The sequence below is a fragment of the Perissodus microlepis genome, chromosome 5 (genome assembly GCF_051167445.1).
Source record: "Perissodus microlepis isolate ML-2025 ecotype Zambia chromosome 5, ASM5116744v1, whole genome shotgun sequence".
Taxonomy (NCBI): Eukaryota; Metazoa; Chordata; class Actinopteri; order Cichliformes; family Cichlidae; genus Perissodus; species Perissodus microlepis.
This window is the reverse complement of record NC_140465.1, coordinates 12,799,852-12,819,621: the sequence shown is the minus strand read 5'-3', so window position 1 is coordinate 12,819,621 and position 19,770 is coordinate 12,799,852. Positions and strand designations below refer to the sequence as shown.

The following is a 19,770-nucleotide window of genomic DNA, read 5'->3' as shown; positions in this document are numbered from 1 at the left end:
AAACTCTGGCTGACTGAGGAACTCCTGAAGTTAACAAGCACATAATGTGGTGTTTAAACATTAGCCATTGTTGGCTGACACTTTGTTTTATCATCCATAGAATAAGTGTAGCATGCAGTAAATGAAGAGCGGACGAGAACCATTTTTTCTCTCAAGTTTTTAGCGCTGCTTTATTTCTTTAGTTTTATTCACAAACAAACTCGGCTTGGTTTCCACACTGATATTCTGAATTAAACATTTTCTTATTTAACCAAAAGCCAAGTAATCCATGTCACATAATATGAAGACACAGAATTGTTTTGTTTATTTGGACGTGTATGGTAGAGCAAATTAATTTCTTTTTCACTGGCTTGGAAAAAAAAAAAAATCTAACTTGTCCTGTATAAGCCTTAATGTTGATCCCTGAGCTCTTGTATCCTATACCAAACACTTAAGCACACGTACACAGTCACTAGTCAATTTGTCCTACACACAGAATTTAAGCAAGAATGTGGTCATTGTTATGTAAATGTTAATAGACCTGGTGCATTGAGGCAGAGAAAGGAGTACAGTGACTAGAATAGAGGGAAGCTGGTCATGTAGCCATGCAGATATATGGCACTCAATTACAAGAGTGCAAACCAATACTACACCTTTCTCTACTCAGGATGAAGCACCTACACCTGTAATTAAAATGACTGCTGTGCAACTACACAACACATTGTATTGTGTTACATTTATGAATGGATCATCTGAGTGCTTTTACAAATTCTTAATAAGGTTGAATATTCCAGTAGGCCAGTGTATATCAAGACATGCTTGAATGGTGATTTGATTACATTAAAAAAAAAAAATATTACACAAACCAGTGACTTAACTGTGGGGGAAAAATAATCAGAATAAACTACTGTGAAAATTGTCTGTTGCACCTCTAGTTCCCTCTTTTGTGACTTGATGAAGGGAAAAAATTGAGTGAAATATTAGTAAATCCTTCAGAGACATGAGACAAAATTGGCCAAGATGGCATCATTACACAGGCAGGGATGGTTTCAGTGTCTCTAACCTCACTTATCTGTTTTTCTCTCTTTTTCTCTTAATTGTGTTTCCTGCTTTTCCTCTCACTGCCCTTGTTCATATCAGATCATTCACTGTTGCATTTCTTTTTTTAAATCCCTGCAATATTCTTGAATGTGTGCGCACCTCATCAGAAAGTGTGCTCGGACACTTGTCTTGTGTGTGATGCTATCAGCCCTAATGGAAGTCTAACTTGCCACTAGATAGCTCTGTCTTTCTCTCATCTTTCTCTGTTATACTTTACCATCTTTTCCCAAAGGATGGTGTGATAGAGCGACTGATATGGTTAGAAAAGAGGGTGAGATGGATAGGGAGGTTAATGGCTTCTCCCCCTCCTCGCCTTCCTTCTCAATCACTATCAATCGGCCGAACAGTCGGTTCTCCTGTTGCTTCACGGTGATTGGGTGTAGGGATATGGCCCTGACTGATTGGAACGAGGCCAATCAACAGCTGGTATAGCCAATGGTGCTGCTCCTAGTGGCACACTATACTACTCAGTTTCATGCATTAACCAGAAGTCACACTGAGTAGAACAATGAAATGTCGCTCATGCATGACAGCACAGGGAATTGTTTTGAATTTGAGTCAAATTTCTTTTCAGATTCATGCACAGCAGGCCTCGTCAGACCCCGGTTATAAAGTATCAAATGGGGGAAAGCTGAGTGGAAAAGCAGAAAAGCACGTTTTCTTTCTGGTTTTACTGTCATAAATTACAACAGGAAAGAATACGACGCTGATAAATGGAACTAGAAAGACATTTGCACACAATAAGCGGGGCTGTAAGTACTGATTGTTTTATTTCACTTCAACTCATTTGCATTTTTGGCAAACATATCTTTTAAGGGAAAGAGAGAAATCTCTAGTTCTCAGTAAAAATGTGTGAAACCAAATTGGACCTGTGAAGATCACTGCACTTGCCTTAAGGAATACTACTTGGCTTGTACGTACTGTTGCAGTGTCTTCAAATAGAAAATTCTGTACATTTTGCATTTGTGACTTACTTGTTTCTCACTTGAATCACAAACTGTTGCGCATGCGCTACACACCTGAACTTCTCTAAATGTTATCCAGCTGAGGTGCATGTGGGAATGTAAATTTCCAACATGTCTTTAACTTGGCAGCCTGCTAGTAAGAAATTTTTGTGGCATTTGATTCAGCTGATGTGCAAATAGCACGCTTATTAGTCCTGTGTATTTGCCAATAGTGAGTGGGAGTCGTGTATGCGGCTTCCTCCACACTGCCTTGGCATTTCCCTCACCTACACCATACATAGTGTTTTCAGTACTTCGTGTAAATATATTATTGATCTGAAAAACACCCCCAAAAAACGTCTGAACACGTCTTTGGACTTCTGTAGCTTTTTATAAATATATATCAGTAACAAATTTTGAATGACGGGTTGCATATGAAGGCAAAGCCAATCAGGCAGATTTAGGTTCTCTCTCCACAAAAACACTATCTGTTATACACCTCCCAGGCATGACTTCCACACAGCAGCTCTTGTGAGTGCAAATAAAGAAAAGCAGCATTTGTCCCCCCTTTTTTGCCTCCCTCTTCCTCTTCTCTGCTTCTCTCTCTGTGTATATGGTGGTGGGTTGCTTGGCAGTGCTAATGGAAATGCCAGCTGTGTGGCTCCTCACTCCTCACCAAGTCCATTTACTAAAGTGACAGAGTCATTTACCAGGCAGACGGCCTCTCCCATCCTCACTTAATTAGAAGACCCCTAGGCCTGTCTACCTTAGCCGGTCACATTTACCTCTTTTTCTCCCTCTACAGTCTCTTTGTTCCAGCTCTTTGTTTTCTACAGTTTTTCAATCTCTGTCTCATGCTTTGTCTTCGTCTCAGTTTTTTTTTCCCACTTACTCCCTCATCCCGCTTCGTTCTTCTGTCTCCTCTCTCTTTCTGTCGGGTTCCTTCTCACCAAAGGGACAGAGTGTAATGGACAAATGGATACACAAAGACTGAGAGTATATTGACTTATTGTTGAGAATAGCTCCTTTTAGAAGAGCTGATGGGAAAATCCATGTGATGAAGGTGTTGATGGAGAGAGATTGGTTCCCAGATCTTAAGTTTTTTTTTCTTTTTCTCACTTTTGTTTTGTTGGTTCAAAATTTCATATTGCTGATTTACTGTTGCACTGACATCAGACAAACACAAATGTCTTGTAGGATAGTTTGGATTTTAGCTGTCATCCTAATTGGCCTTGAATTCACAACATACACAAATGCAAATGGCAAGTAAATATATAGTTATATAGGCCTGCTTCTTGTTTTCATCAGTGTGTTTCAGAAGACAGAAAACAAAATCTGAGTCCAGTGAAAGAAATAAAGAATGAGGGTGAAAGAGAAGTCGAACTGTTCAGAAACAAGAAACGGCACATAAAGCACAATATAAAAGTAATAATAGATAGAGGGGAATGAGTCAAAGGGTGCTAAGTGCAAAAATACTGTTCTGAGAGAAAAATTACAGCTTTCTTGCCGTACATAAAGGCTTAAACTTGTTTATCGCCTTGGCTCTTTGTATTGCTACATCACTGAATTCTAACAGTTATGTAGTATTTCGACATCTATCAGTAAACAATGTGACAGCAGATAAGTTTCTGATGGGACACCGCGATTGTTGCTTCTTGCATTTTGTTTCTTTCACTTTGGCATTTCTTAGCCATCTACAGCATCTCTCCTTTCTTGTCAGTGCCATACTGTGCCAGTCTTGTTTGCTTTCCTGCTTATCTCCAATCAGTCAACACATCAAGCCTAGTCTTGCTTGCCATTGATCTTGTAAGCCCCTTACAATCCAGTCAATGCACACATGCTAACCCAGCCTTTGATACGACCCCCCCCCTCATGTACACACACTTGCTCTCCTGACCTGGTATTCTAGCACTTGCATGGATATACTGGGAGTTCAGCACTCCAATTTCTAATGTTGCCGGGATGATACACTGTTGCCAAAGCAGAAGACGACAACACCAGTTACTGTCACTGCAAAGTAATGACAGCCACAACGTGTTTAGTGAAGTTTTACCCTAACAAATAGTTGTATCTGTCTTTGTTTCTATTTCTGTGTCCTCCTGGAGTGTTTAGTGGCTGTGTGGATGGGTATCGATTTCATTGTTGCACACGGCTATTCACTGCCAGCAGATTAAGCCGGGAGAGAGTGCACGCTGATTGACGGTTATTGAAAGAATGCAGGTGTGGTTAATGTCAGCTTAGAGAAAAGAAGTCACAGAGGAATGATGACGAGGAGCTGACCCTACTCAGCTTGCTGTTTTCTTTCTCCCTTGCTTCCCCATCTCTGCCCCCAAGATGTTGGCAAAGGAAAAAAAAAAAAAACCTTCAAGGAAAATGTTGTGTAGTTATTTTTTGTGTAAAGATCACAGAACAAAGTTTAGATGAAAGTAGAGAAGCAATAAAAAGCCACGTATTTGAGATTTTTATTGTTGCTTTGATAAAAGCTGTGTGCATTTTAAGAAGTATCTGTGGAAAATTGACCCAGTGATGTCCTTCAAGCTAACCTTTTGAGGCTTTCCTGTAAGAATCAAATTTCAGTACTTTCTACTGTTTGCTGAATTACAGCATTACAGCCATTTTAAGTAGTGTTAAGCACGAGAGATATGGTGGTGGTTCTATAGTGAGGCACAGGCATTGCCAAATTATGATGCAGTCTCAAGTATTTATCTAAAAATAACTGAAAACAAGCAGTAATTTCTTCTTGTTGGCCCCCTGACAGTATAACCCAGTCTCTTTTCTTGCAGACATCTACAGCTACACCCCCTCCTTCTCTCTTCTTCCCCAGCCTCTCTCTGGGTTTGAATGTTTAAAAAAAAAAAAAGAGAGAGAAGAAGCCGCAACAAGGCCGATCCTTTTATGTCTTTACAGTTTACAACCAATGAAAAGCTGCGCTGAAAGCTTTACAGTTCCTCTGGGTTTTGGGGGGTGACCGTCACAAAGCCTGTTAGCTGGACGTTTAAAAGCAGGTGATAGCGCTCTGTAAAAACAGATTGAAGGGGAAAGGTGGAAAGTTTATAGCTGAAAGGAGATGTCATGGCATTGTGATATGGTCAGGGTAGAAGGTTGACAACAGAGGAAGTAGGAGCAAGAAAAGGAGAATTGAGTTACAGCCGTGGATGCTATTGTAAATAAGGAGAAGTCAAGAGAGAGGAGATGGCGGGCTTGGTTTATAAGGTCATTTAAAGGAGTAATGTGGCGCGCTGTCAGGAATTGGCTTTCATTAAAAGAGCCATCAAGAGAGATAGGAAGAGGGAGACAGTGAGGATAAGTGTGTGTGTGCCTGTATTCCTAACAGAGGGAGAAACTGACCTCTTTTTAAGTTTTTTTTATTTTTTTTTATTTTTTATTGTATCTTCTTGTATCATACGTCATTCACATACTTTCACAGCTATTGGAAAGCATTTTATTTACACACTGGGGAAAACAACCACTATAGTTTCTTAATTTCTTCCCTAAGATTTGAGCCACTACCACTCAGCTGAGCCCACAGTGTCTTCACCACTGCTACTGCAGGAACGATTGTGAACAATAGGTCATACCTATCATTACACAGGGCCATGATAAGATTATGCTAGCTCACCAAGGACCCGTAGTGTTAGTATGATTTATGTGGATCATTGTCCTTAATCAGAGTCACGGTGAATTACGGTGAGTGGAGGAATTGGCTGGTATATGTGATGATATGTGGAACATATAATTCTTTCCTTTCGATTTCCTATTTTTTTTGTTGAGTCATAGAGACATCCTATAAGGTGTCCAATCACATATCCTAAACTCAAGCTGCTTTTCTCCCCTTCTATCCATCATCTCTTAATTCATTCACACTCCTTTCCCCCTCTGTCATTCTTTTATTATCAAAGACATCAAAAGACCCAGTCCCCTGTTCCATCCTTCTTTCAACTCTCCTTTCAGATGAAAACTAGACTCACACTCAATTTGACAATGACACATAGCAGGCGTCTGCCACCATATCCCATCTACTCAGCAAAATGTCCTTGCCAATTCGCACTGTCTTCCATTAGACTTCTCTTTGACTTCTCATCCATGCAGCCAGCACTTCCAGTAGATTACCACCTTCCTCGTTTGCCTTACAGTCCAGCACCATATCTTGTTTGCGTCATTTCATCTACTGTACTGAGGTCTACATTGACTAATAGATGAGGTGCTCAGGGAAGGATGATGGCTACAAACAGTGATATAGGCACAAGAATCATATAGTGTAAACAAATAGATATGCACTCAGGAGATAGAGGATAGAAAGTGCTATGATAGCGTATAGTGTCAAGTGTTTTTGTTTTTCTGTCCTTCACAAAGCCCCAAAGCCAGTTTGCCGCAAGGCATTCGAAGCAGAAATTAGTTCCATCATGTCACATCTATCTCATATCTCAGTTGTACTTGCAGTTTGCAGAGGAATCCTGGCCCCAGTTTAATATTTCACTCCTCTATTCCTTTGTCCACCTGTTTTCCGTCCTGCTGCTAACCACCTTTATCTTAAGCCTCAGGCCTCTGCTCTTTTCTCTTCCGTGTTTTTCTTTTCTCTTATCGCTCTGCCCCGCGCCCCCCCCCCCCCCCCCCCCCCCAAAAATCCCTACCTCATAAAAAAAGACACCACTTTAGTCCCTCCACATACCACTTGGATGAGGTTCTCATGGTTAAATCTGTCTGTGTGATGTGAAAGTGTTACCCAGGGGAAAGATTGTTAAATGCTTTTACTTAGTGATCAGCTGGCCCTCTCTATGCTGCATGATTTAAAACCAGTCTGCAGTGGCAACTTGATACACACTCACGTTTCTCTCTCTCTCACTCACACACACACACACACACACACACACACACACACACACACACACACACACACACACACACATCATGAAATGGGCTTTCAGCAAATCATCAACTTGGGGGCCCACTTGTGAAGAAAAGTTGGATGTGGCGCTGACACTTGCAACAGATACAAACACATATGCTTACTTTGTTGCCCACTAACATTCTCAGCATTTGCTTTCGGGGTGTGTCACACTCTTGAACAAGCTCAACCTGTTAATATCTTGAAACACACACACATTTTTTCACGTTCACTGGGACCGTGTTGTGAACAATCTGTCGTCACCTTTAACTGAAGTGGAGGGCTAAACTTGCACACTTAATCTGGTTTCGCAGGCAACATCTGCAGACTATCATCACACTCGTACACACACACACACACACACACAAACACACAGCGCGAGTAATGTCACATTGATGCACTAAGGCTTTGTTGCACAGGCTTTGTACAGATTTCCCTCGTACATGTGCGCACGCACGCACGCACGCGCACTGGGTCTGTGCTTCTGGTCCTCTGCCTCCTGTTGGTTTTTGAGGTCACCTGTCAATCACAGCACTTTTATCATGTTCACCTTTCAGCTGTCCCATGATGCATTGCGAGGCCTCTCCTGTACATGCTTGACTGGAAGCTGTCACACATTGCTGAAATGGTTCACCACAGCACATATAAGCACAAAGACCCACACATATACACCTCTCACCGACTAGCACTTAGTCTCTCTCAGGAACACACACACTGAGACAAACACACACTAACTGTTTGCTGATTGCATGTTTTAAATAGGAGTCTGATAAGCTGTCAAATTCTTACCTCCATCCGGCTGAATATACTCTTCATTTTATGAGTTTGATTGTGAAGACACTAATTGCCTCCCTGCTCTATTTCTCTTGTCTCTCTTCCCTGCTTCCTCTCTCTCCGTAGGTGGTGAGAGTTCCAGTAGAGAGCTGTGAGCAGTACACCACTTGCGGGGAGTGTTTGGGCTCCAGAGACCCTCACTGTGGATGGTGTGTTCTTCACAATGTGTAAGTGCTGCACGTATTAACATACTCCATCCTGGTGCACTTCATATGTAGCCTATTGCATTACACTGTAGATAGCAGAGAAAGCAGTGTTTGGCTGTTTTAGTTCAGAAGATCATGTTGGGAATGGAAGTAACAACCTGAAAAGTTTTATATTATACTTAGTAGGCTTTTACCCAACAAACTGTGATGACACCCTAATCTCCAAAACAGCTCTTTTGTAAATGTTTGTTATAGATTTAATAAAATTCTTCTAACAAGTATAAATTAGTCCTTTAATTATCACTCAAGAGGAAATTTAAATTTTTACAGCTGCTGCATGCTTCCAATAAATACTAACAGAACATGACAGCTTACATTATTAGAACTATTTTTCTCAGTGTTATTTAGCCAGTTTTGTGTGTGTGAGCATGGTATTGTACACCTGCAGACTTTTGCAGGAACAGATTTTTCAGATTTTAGAATTAGTCTCTTACATTGTCAGTCTTTGGTTTTTGGATTAAGTCTTGTTTGCTATAAGATTACTGTTTAAGGTTAGATATGTAATAGAGGGATTTGCAGTCGGAAAATTGAGCTTAGCCCTCATAAGAATGTAGAGATACATTTTAACACTGTTTACCTGCAATCTCGTCATTCTTTCTGTTTGACTGGAAGGTTTGTGTGCACACACTGTAAGGCGAGAACAGTTGCATGTTATTGAGAGGTGACAGCATGTTAAACCACATTTGGAATGCCTCAAGCTTTGGGCGTGAAGCCATCTCTTCAGTACATTAATTAAACTTATAGTACGTATCACCAAACCGTCTCTCCTCAAGGCATGCACAAGCACATACACAAACTACTTGTTTTTACCCATTTCAGGAGACTATCACACATTTGAAATTACACATACAGTCATGATGGACTTAATTCAGTGACAGCCCGCCATTTGGACACATGGAATTGAAACGGGGGAAACTCTTCATTCACATGAATACAGTCGCACACACCAGAAGAGCAGTAGAAGGGAAAAAGGTTCCTAATAAGAAAAGGTGTACAAATCTTTCTACTTTTCTGCTAATGCCTTACAGTGTGTGTATGTCAGGGACTCTCAGGTGGGTGCTTGGTGACAGCTTTTTCTTCCCGACCGTGAGTGAAGGCTAACTAAATGAGGGAATGGGGGCACCGCTGTATGAAGGAAGCAGTTAGCATTTTTTCTGGCTCTCTATTATTGTTAAGGACTTGCAGTACGCTGCATCAGCATTTTCTTCTCACCGCTGGGACCAGATGTTGTTAGCGCGAAGGTGAAAGTGATAGCTAATGCATTATGAATTGCTTATAGTAAAGCCACTACGATACGGGGCTGAATGCTGATTTTTAGCACAATCAGTTGGCTTTTAATAAGCGTGGGTGAAATTGCTGACCCCTTTGATATGCATCTGGTAGGAAATTGCATCATTTTTTAGTGTTCAGGGAAACTTTAACGATCGCCTGTACATCTCCTGAGAAGTGTGAATTGGGTGGGCCTGTAAAGTGAAACGATGAGGCGAGCTGACTGGTCTTGTAGCTTGGCAGTTCTTGCACAAATGTCAGGACCAATAAGGTAATGATCTAAAGCCCTACAGTAATGGCTGGGGGAAGCTATTAGCCTATTTGTCTTTTATTATTGCTCCCATTTCTGTGTGACTGTGATGGCTGTGCGTGTTTATCATCTTAATATGATTGTCATATTAGTTTAACAGTTTCTTGTGTCCACTCTATCCTCCTCTCACCTCTTGTGAAGCTCATTTTCTTTTACCCCGTTCTCCTTACCTTTCTTCTTGTAATTACTATACATTTTTCATCTTTTTTAATCTTTCGCTTCTTGTCTTGCTGTTTCCCAGATGTTCGCGTAAGGACCACTGTGAGCGGGCAGGAGAGCCTCAGAGGTTTGCCTCTGACCAGAGACAGTGTGTGGAGCTAACTGTTCAGCCGAGAAATATTTCTGTCACGATGTCTGAAGTCCAGGTATGTCTTCCTGTTTCAGTGCACACAGATATCTTACTTGAGCAGAAAGACTGTAAAATGGCTTGAACTCAAAAACCTCCTAAACATTAGATTTATGTCTTCACTGGTATAAAAAAAAAAAGTGTAAGGTTGTGTGTCCCACTCTAACTTGGTGAAGCGAGGCAAAGTTGTCACGTGCAGCCAAGAAATGGCCTGGCACGTAACCCGCTGTTAAAATGTCATGTTGTTGTTTTCAGACTAAACGAGCAAGCATAACATAACATAATAATCAGTGAGCTTTAGAGGTGCCGGTAGACAGATTTAGTTACTGTTATTTGACAGAGACAGGGTGGCATTTCCCAAAATGTCAAACTAAGGTTAGTGTCGTCTCAAAATGGTTTAGGCTGGTTGTATGATGCATGAGGATTTTTCAGCAGATAAGTAGCTGGTTTATTTAAAGGTGATGTTATAGTTAACGTTCACTTTCTCAATTGCTCTGTGAAATCTTCTGTGTGTCCACTGTGCCTTTTTTTTTTTTTTTTTTTTAAAGACAAATGAGCTTTGTTCATTAATTGTACTAATATGACGTTTGTTAGATACTATCAGTTTTTAGGTAAAATGATTGAATTCGTCCTATCATCAAATTGGTACAACATAATGGAATTACAGAGAAATGAGCAAAGCAAGAAACGGTGTGCGTCTCTATATCTGGTGTACAGTGTTCCCAGTTTTCACTGGGATATAAATGCAATCTTATGTCATGGATTCTTTAGGAAATTACACCAAAAAAGTCACTTTTGAATATTTACAGCAGATTTAATTAGAAATCTGCTTTCTGTGCCCTCGTAATCAGTATTCTTACTCTGAGCTTTTCGAGGTCTCGTTCCATCAGTGGCTCCTCGGTGTAATCATATAGGTTTGACTGATTGCAGTTAGCCTCGCTTTCATTCTGCACATTAACTTGTACACATTAACCTTGCTCGAAATGGCCACTCCAGTGACTGATGCACACATGCATACACACATGCGCTCACTCTTTTATTCCTGTAACTGTCACACATACACATACCCATGTATCACTCCCCTTCTGTCCCAACACCCATTAACCCTCATGTCATATCTTATAACAATCCATGTACACCGTGTCCTTCCATTGATCAAGCACTGGGTACTGATTCTCTCACTCTTGCTCTCTCCTTCTCCCTCTCCCCCTCCCACCCGTAGCTGGTCCTCCAAGCTCGCAATGTGCCCGATCTGTCAGCGGGGGTCAACTGCTCCTTTGAGGACTATGTGGAGACAGAGGGACAGATCCAGGGTGGACACATCTTCTGCCTGTCTCCTTCTGCCCGGGACATCGCCCCAATCACTCGAAACAAAGGTCAGGGCAGGAAGGGCAATGAGTGATGAGGTCATTGGGTGGTAGCACTGAGATGTGTGGCTAGGGTTATGGCAAGTTTTGGTGACATGCTTGAAGAATGTAGACACAAAATCTTTATGATGACATCTTAGTTGGTTTCTTTGGCCTCTTGATCATCTTATTTCCATGCCATTCTGTACTGTATATTCACCATCAGATGTAGCAGATGTGTGCCCTCCTAAAGGATCTTGTAGTACACTTGAGCTTTAGAACAGAATTGTAATGTTACTAGTTGATTTGCTTTGCATGTCTATATTCAGTATTCCTTGTCAGTTTCAATAAAAGCCACACACTCGCTTTCTGAAGCCTAAACACAAGTCCAGCTTTATCTACTGAAAATAGAACTGTTTTTGTATTCCCATTATCAACCATTGTGCACTGATGTCACTTTCATTTTATTTATCTGAAAGACTGGTTTTGTGCTTAACTTCATTTCAAAGCAGCAACTTCAGTGTGGTTTAGCGTAATGTTTAAAAATATCGACATCATTTTTTTCCCAGAGATTATGCACCTGTTTTATGTCCAATTCTGTCACACCACAAAGATGGTAATAAAAAAACTTGTTTTGTATCCACATTCAAAGCACCGAAAACATGTCACATAGCGAGCACTAAGTTTCCTCAAAGCAACATCACAGTAGTTCTTCAACTGAGCCCATTATGCCCCATTATGAGTTCTCATCAGCCTTGGCATCCAAACACTGATTGGTGCTGCTATTTTTAATGCCACCCTACTGTGGGTGTGACATGAGTAGTGTGTTGCTAGGCTGCAGTATGTCTTTGTGTATGTGTTATCCGTTAAGGGCACAAAAGTGGAATACAGAAGTGTCACTCTGTATCGACAAATAAGTTGTTTTAATTTACGCCCGTGTTTATTCTGTTTTTAAAGTAGTTTTAGATACGAATGTAATTGTTTGCTAATGTGTTTGACTTGGACTTTTCTCTTTTAAGCCTTCAGAGAGAGCAGAATAACTGTTAATCTGGCTGCTTCCATGTTTCTGATATGCAGGTGACAAGCGGGTGGTGAAACTTTACCTGAAGTCCAAGGAGACGGGCAAGAAGTTTGCCAGTGTCGACTTTGTCTTCTACAACTGCAGCGTCCATCAGTCGTAAGTGACAGTGACGACATGTTTTCTAATTTGATGGGCGAAAATGTTGTTTTAGTCTTTTCCCTCTTGCTCTTTTAAGAAATGGCCTCTTTGTCCATTCGTACCATAGGCTGTCTCATGTTACTGTCCATGAGAGAAACAGTTAGAGACACACACACATCTATCTCCCCCCCTCGGACCTCCACGGGAGGCTTATGTTACAGTTGAAGAGAAAAATCAAATGTGCCATATATGAGAAACGATCGGGACATGCGATGGTAATTCTACTCTTTTTATCATATCCCACAACACACACTAATGGTACTTGCATGATTAATTCATTGCATAGTGGTCTGTCATAATGCCTCAAAATTTTGGACTCTACCTTAATTATTTTGTTTTTTACCCGCTTGATTAAACAAATACAGTTGGCGTTTTTTAGCATTGACATTGTCAGCCTGGCACTTATTTACCCCAAAAAGATCAAAGCAAATATGATAATACTGAAACGGTGTGAATCAAATCTTGTGCCTCTTCCGATGAGTTGGTCTCCTTCACACTCCAGATGCCCTCAGCTCTCTGTGCCTAGTTGCAGTTCACTGCCTCTCCTAATCCACCTTCTGCTGAAAATCTCTACCACCCATAGAGCCACACCCTTAGGTCAGTCCTACCACAAGCCTGGTGCGCCCTGCCGGGGTAAAAGAATCCTCTACCTCCTCCACCCCCCTAACACAATACCCTCCCTCCTGCTCAATCGGGGCTGATCTAGGGGAGGCTGAAACGTCTGCTGGGGTATTAGCCTTGGGGCAGCAGATGGCTTGGGGGCCCCTGGGGTACCACAGGGCTCCATCCTGGCTTCCCTCTGGATGCAGGATGAGCCTCCTTCGAGGATTGTCTACAAACACACACAGACATACACGTGCAGTGTTACTCCACTCCTGCACTTACCGCTCACTGAAACCCCAACTGTCTTGGACACCTAATCCGTTACTGTGACCTTTAACCCAACCCCCTGCTCTTGTACACAAATCCCCTGCCACGGCAACGATGATTAGCTCAGCTGGTTAAGGGTGTGGTGGTTTACGATGTCAACTCACAGTTAATTCATCTCCCACAAGGACCCCATAATGTCGGTGTTATCTCTCAATGTCTTTTTGCGTATTTGGGTGCATCTTGCATCACATCTCATGTTAATAACGAAAACAAATATAGTAGGACACCTTTTTGTAAAATTCGATATCATATCAGATATTCTAACATGTCACTGATCTCATAAATCGATTGAAAAAGTACGAGAAGTGACAGAGACGAGAGAGTCGCCCGTGTGACGATATTAGTCCAATGAACTCTGATTAAGTCCGCTCCCTGTTCTGATCTAATACAACCTCTGAGTGATGTAATGGACATGTTTAACGAAGTTAGAGTTAGGGCACGTTGCATCTTCTGCAGCGACTCTGATGGTGAAGAGAGATGCTGAGATAAGAATTCCATTTGGAGCTGGCACTATGTCCCGCATACCCGCTGTTACCCCCCAGGCGTAAGTGTTTGCCATCTGATGAGATCAGACTGGTAATGTTGTTGGTGTAATCAGTTCAGGCCCGCACAGCCACATGCAAGGCCCTGTTTCCAGAATGCTTGGTCATTCTTTGCAGAGCTGGGCTTTCCTCTAATGGCCTTGAACTTAAAATACTGCAGGCTCTTACACTATGCAGGAAGCAGACATTCTCGAAACATTCAGAAGCAGAATTGCGAGCATTAGCTGTGAGTGAATTCCCACGCATCTTTCTTTTTTCCTCCCCAGCATCATGTTGTACTTCCTGCTGTCTAGGCTTGTATGCTGGAGTATAAATGCACACTGGAATTGCTTTGCCAACAGTTTAATCTCACGTGCTAATACCCCCCCTCCACCCACACCCAACCAAAAAAACACCAAAACAAAACCAAATTTTTTTTTTTAAAAACAACACACACCCCGCCTTTTTATTTACTCAACTGATTGCGTCGTGGCCCTTGCCTTTTCAAAAATGCCATAAATTTGCATAGCAGTACTAATATAATTAGAATTCCCACTGTTTCAGTTTAAGGGTTGCTGAGATTGAAATAGAAAATCACCCGCGGCCATGATTGCTCCTTAACTAAATATTTCCATACGCTCCTTTTCATTCCACAGCCCCCCATTTAATAAAGATAGAGCATACAGTCTGGAAATGAATTAGAGTTTGGGTGTCTGAATAAGGCCACATGAAGCACCTTTTCTCAATATGGTTAATGTGGCTTGGCCAGTGTCTGGATCATTTGTTGTGTGATTGAGGGTGCTCTTTGGAGAAAGAAAATGTATTAAATTTGGTAACAAGAAAGGGGCATGGTTTTATGATGGAGAAAATGGTAGAAGAATAAAGCCAGAAACGTTTGGAGTAATTATAAAATGAATGGCCCACACAGACTGCCTTGTTTTCTTGTAAACACTCTTGTAAACGCATTAATAGATTTATGTGCACGAGCATTAGTCCCTATGTGTTTTATCAATCCCTCTCAAATTTTGAAGGGATGCAGTAATGATAGGAAAGACTATTCTGGAGGGCCGTTAAATTATTCACCTCCACTTCTTTCAAATGAATCGTGACCAATAAATAACTCATTTTGCCAAGTGCACAAGTGTCAAACGCAGCTCACGAGGAGAGCTGATTGTGTTTAACACTCCAAACTGACCAAGGAGAAGAGAGAGGAGGAAGTCAGTCTATTGTGTTTGGCCACTGCTGCTGCAAAGCTAGCGTATCTCCATTAGCATCTGAATATGAGCGGATTAAATTAGCATTATGAGCGTGGACATACGGGCAGCGTGTCTCCAGCCGCTCAAAGGCTCTGAGTGGCTACAGGCGATGGGGAGTGACAGGAAGGAGCAATAAGGACGCTATCGGGGGGTCGGAAGAAAAGAGCCCACCTCTGGACACTAGAATTGAACGTCCTCAAATTGCCCTGGGTGGGCTTTTTATTAAAAGGGTGTGCACCAAGCCTAAAATAGAGACCTTGAAATCCTAAGGCAGCTCGTTACAGGGGGTCCTGGTTACTTGGAGGAACCAAAGAGCGAGCAGTAGGGGGTTGTCAGACAGGGCCTACTGCTGGCCTTGGGTGGCACGCATAATGGGCGACGCCTTTTATTTCAAAGGGCGTAACCATAAAAGTCACTAAAAGTTGGCAGTAGTTACCTGCTGATATTTTGCTCATTATTTCAATGTCGTTGGTACACTAACAAGGTTGATTTGACATGAATAAAAGAAAAAGGGAAAAAAAAACAGATATAAAGGATTATTGTCGGGGTTTAGTGACAGATGTGTTAACTGGTGTGAATTACTAACTACACTTTGTACTGCTCACTGTCTGGTTCTGGTTACCTGCTGTGTTAAGTTGGTGTTGTACTGTATTTTGATGAACTCTAATCCAAAAAAGGTATTCTTTGACATTAAAAATAGTATTTGTTAGCAAGAGAAGAAACCCTAACAAGCAACGCCATGAGCATGACTAACTTACCTCTCCTTCATTTGTCTTGCACCAGTAATGTCTTCTGGTCTTTTGTCCAGCATTGACAGCCCTTCCTCTGTTTCTTGCAACTTCCTTTGGGACACAGTGTTGAGCTAAAATCCCAGTTCTGCTCTTTGACTCTCAGCACTGTATGGTAACCTTGCGTCGCCTAATCGCTTTCCCTCCATTTGTTGGCAACATTGACAAATCTCCTATTTGCTCTTGTGTGGTATTAAGAGGCCTGTTATTTCCTTAGCTGCACATCTTTTATTCTAAATGGACAGCTTCTGTCAGCACAATGCTAAATTGGTCAATTAAAGAGGCAGTGGGATTGAATTAAGCTCGAGCGTCTGATGTTGCTCAAAAGGAGGGGTCTGGGCTAGAAACGATCGCTTAAAACGTGCACCTAACAAACGAGTGGCCCTAATTGATCCAAATGAATCCACATCAGGGTTTGATGGATTCATATATGGGCTCCATCTCAGTGCTCACAAGTTAAGACCCTCATTTTTCATTTGCTGTGGGGAAGGGGAGTTCGCATTTTACACAGGGTTAAAACACACTTGAGAGCTTGTCAGGAGTCATTCAGGCAGAGGCACAAATTTATACCTGGTGGATGTGGCTGAATACGAATCAACCTGCTCGCTTTCCCAGCTTACTTATATTAAATGTAGTATTTTATTGTCTTTCCAATAAACCACATGCTCACACAAAGCTCAGTAGCTGAAATGAGTCACAGAATAATCTCTAACTAAGCTCATGCCAAAGACAAAAGGCTTTAGTAAGCTCTGTAATAAAATGAAACAATTTTATTTGCTAAGTCATAATGGTTACATTAGATTATGCAGTACACATAAATGAGATACCAAGTGGCTAAGCATCTCTCGAGGAGTAAGAGAGCACCAATAGCATGATGCCTTGTAGATAAACTGCTCTTAAACCTGTTTGGCTGTCCCTTACAGGTCCCTTTAGATGGTGGATACACACTCATAAACGCTTCCCCACTTCCAGCCTAATGTTTCCTCGCTCTCCCGTGAGACCTCTCACCCCCTTTACCCCCCTCTCCCATCTCTCCCACGATACCCGGCGTCTACATCTCTGTCAGGGAAATCCACCTGCTTTTGATCTCTCTCTCTCTCTCTTTCCCTCTTTCCTTCCTCTCATCTTTCAGCCTGTCTGTCTGCACCTCGCCTCAGCTAAAGCAGGTGAATTCAAAATCGTGAAGCACTCTTAGTCCCATGGATGAAAGAGGGGTTTAGACAAAGGGGAAGGGGGAGAGGGTGAATGAAAGAGTTGAAAAGAGCGAGAGAGGCAGAAATGGAGTGACAGAAAGAGGTAGATTTTAAAAGACTGACAGAATAAAGGACTGGAGGGAAATGTATACGGAGAGGCCAAGTTTGAGGAAGATTATTGAACATATAGAAGCAGCAAGCAGTGGACAGTTACAAGCAAGTGGGGAGTGATGAATGAGGGAACGAGGGAGGGGGGTACATATGTTAGATAGCTAGCTGGAAGATGGGAAGAATATATGAGAGAGAATATGAAACGGGGTGGCAAAAAACAAGTGGAAAAAAAAGAGGGTTTTGAGAAAAAAAATTTTTTTTTAAATAGCATTAAAATATTTATTTATATCAATACAATTTTTTTTGCATTGGTCAGTGTGGTGTTCCCAATACCTCTGTATTCAAACTATATTATCCCAGCCCTGTTTTACATTTTATTTTCAGTCTGCTGGTTCCCTTTCAGTTGATTCAAATGGTGCAACACATAAGTATGAGATATCACGGCTCCGTGTGTCCTGCTGAAGAAACCTATATTCACGCCTTTAACCTCCTAGGACCTGGCATCCACATATGTGGACATCACATTTTGGGTTATTTAGACCAAAATACTCAATTTTGCTCTACAAGGGCCTGATATCCACTTGCGAGGACATTATACTGCTACTGTTCTATCAAAATTTTAAACGAATATCCTCATATGTGGCTCTGATTTTTCATAAAAACAAAAATAAGGTAAAAAAAAAATCTGGTAATTCTTTGTTTTTACATTCATCGGGCCCCAATCAGCCCAAATATCAAAGAGAAATTAAAAATGCATGCCGTGGAAGAGTTCGGGTCTTAGGAGGTTAAGGTGGACGACCTATGGCGTGCATGTGCACGGCTCCGCCTGCACATATAGCGCGATGTGTCGCTCTGCGCGACATCATCCCCATACGTCATATGAAAGCCTACAGCTAGCTCTCACAGGCCCAGAAGCACCCATTCCAGGTGTGTTAAATTTTCAGGTGACCATATCGAGTGTTCCCGCTGTATTTTCATTGTCGTGCCCCAATATAGGTGCCTTCAAACAACTGCATGAATGTACATGTTCCTAAGTTCCCAAGCTGCTGCAGGTCAGCTTGGCTGGCTGCTCACAGCTGGCACACTTCCGCCCCTTCTCCGTGGGTGGTGCGAGCCGTTGCTATGGGTTACTGTTTGCAGTTCCAGGTCAAGCGGTTTCGTTTCTGCAGAATGATAAAGACTGCTGTTTGCAAGGAGGCTGCAGTGATACTGAAGGAGGAAATAAGTGCACTGTTGCAGAAAAGAGCAATACAAGTGGTCTTGAACACTGAGACAGCTTTTAAATGCAGTTGGCCTGGAAGATTGATTGATCGATTGATCGATCGATCGATCGATCAATCGATCTAAGACGTGCTATTTTTCATGTGGCTATACACCCGAACCACAAGCACTTTCTGAGGTTTGCGTTCGAGGGCGTAGCCTATGAATACCCGGTGCTGCCGTTCGGGTTGTCTCTTGCTCTTTGCAAATGTGCCGAGGCACCATTGGTACCCTTCAAAAATAAGTTTCTCAGCATCTTAGCCTATCTAGACGACTGGGCTCTAGTAGCTTGCTCCAAAAAGCAGGCGGCAAACACAGCTATCACACAGTTAGGCATTTGGTTTCTGTTTTCCTGCTACTGTTCACGTTTTTCCCTACAAAGGAGGGAAAAAAAACAAATGACATATTGTGATAGACCACACATCCCAAACACAGTCCGTTCCATATGCGAATTTCACTGAACTTGCTTAATGAAGAGAGATGACATGATAAAGAGAAAATAAAATAACATGCAGTCTTCTTCCAGCAAGTTAGATCAGGTTATTGATAGAAACTGATGGACCAGTTTCACTTTTTTCTGTTACTGTGCCATGACAAATGATGCTGTAAAGCAGTGCAATGACTGAGCCTGAAGTAAGAAGTCAGGTGACCCTGTTAACTTCTTTTCTCTTTTAATCTCTCTCCATTTTAGCTGTCTTTCTTGTGTAAATGGCTCCTTCCCATGCCACTGGTGCAAGTACCGCCACATGTGCACCCAGAATGCCAACGACTGCTCTTTTCAGGAGGGCCGTGTCAACAACTCTGAGGTAAGATTCATTGAGCAGATTAGTGCACATTGCTGTCACTCCACTGCAACATCTTCTGCTGCATGTATATTTGTTATCTATAGATTTGACACATACAGCGTCCAGCTTTTACCTTTACCTTCACACCCTCACTGTGGTTTTCTCCTCATATTATCCTGCTTCGTGTGTCTGCTGTCTGTATGTGTGATAGTGGCTTTTGGCACAGTGACAACAGCTTGTGTACTGTGCAGCAATAATTCTGTCGTGGCCCATAAGGCCATAAGCAGGCTTGGATGAATGAATGTCTATGGAAATACTGCCTTGTTCTTACATAGCCAAATGCTGCATTAGCATAAAAGCTAATATCAATCGTGCCTTCTGGCAGCTACAGCAGGCATCATGCAAGGCATAACAAGTATTTGTCAACTGCTGGAGTATAAACAAGGATATTAGTGATAGATGCAGAGCCGTGTTATGTTTTCAGGGT

At 41.9% G+C, this 19,770-nt stretch overlaps 1 protein-coding gene across 4 annotated transcripts in view; it reads left to right on the top strand.

Annotated features, from left to right (window-relative positions):
• plxna1b (plexin A1b) overlaps window positions 1-19,770 on the top strand; it is a 181,244-nt gene that overhangs the window by 90,233 nt on the left and 71,241 nt on the right. For all 4 annotated transcript variants that reach the window (XM_084927943.1, XM_084927941.1, XM_084927942.1 and 1 more), the window contains exons 5-9: window positions 7,810-7,910; window positions 9,770-9,893; window positions 11,097-11,250; window positions 12,298-12,397; window positions 19,190-19,304. In XM_084927943.1, coding sequence (XP_084784069.1) covers window positions 7,810-7,910; window positions 9,770-9,893; window positions 11,097-11,250; window positions 12,298-12,397; window positions 19,190-19,304 — 594 coding nt within the window. The remainder of the gene's footprint in view (window positions 1-7,809; window positions 7,911-9,769; window positions 9,894-11,096; window positions 11,251-12,297; window positions 12,398-19,189; window positions 19,305-19,770) is intronic.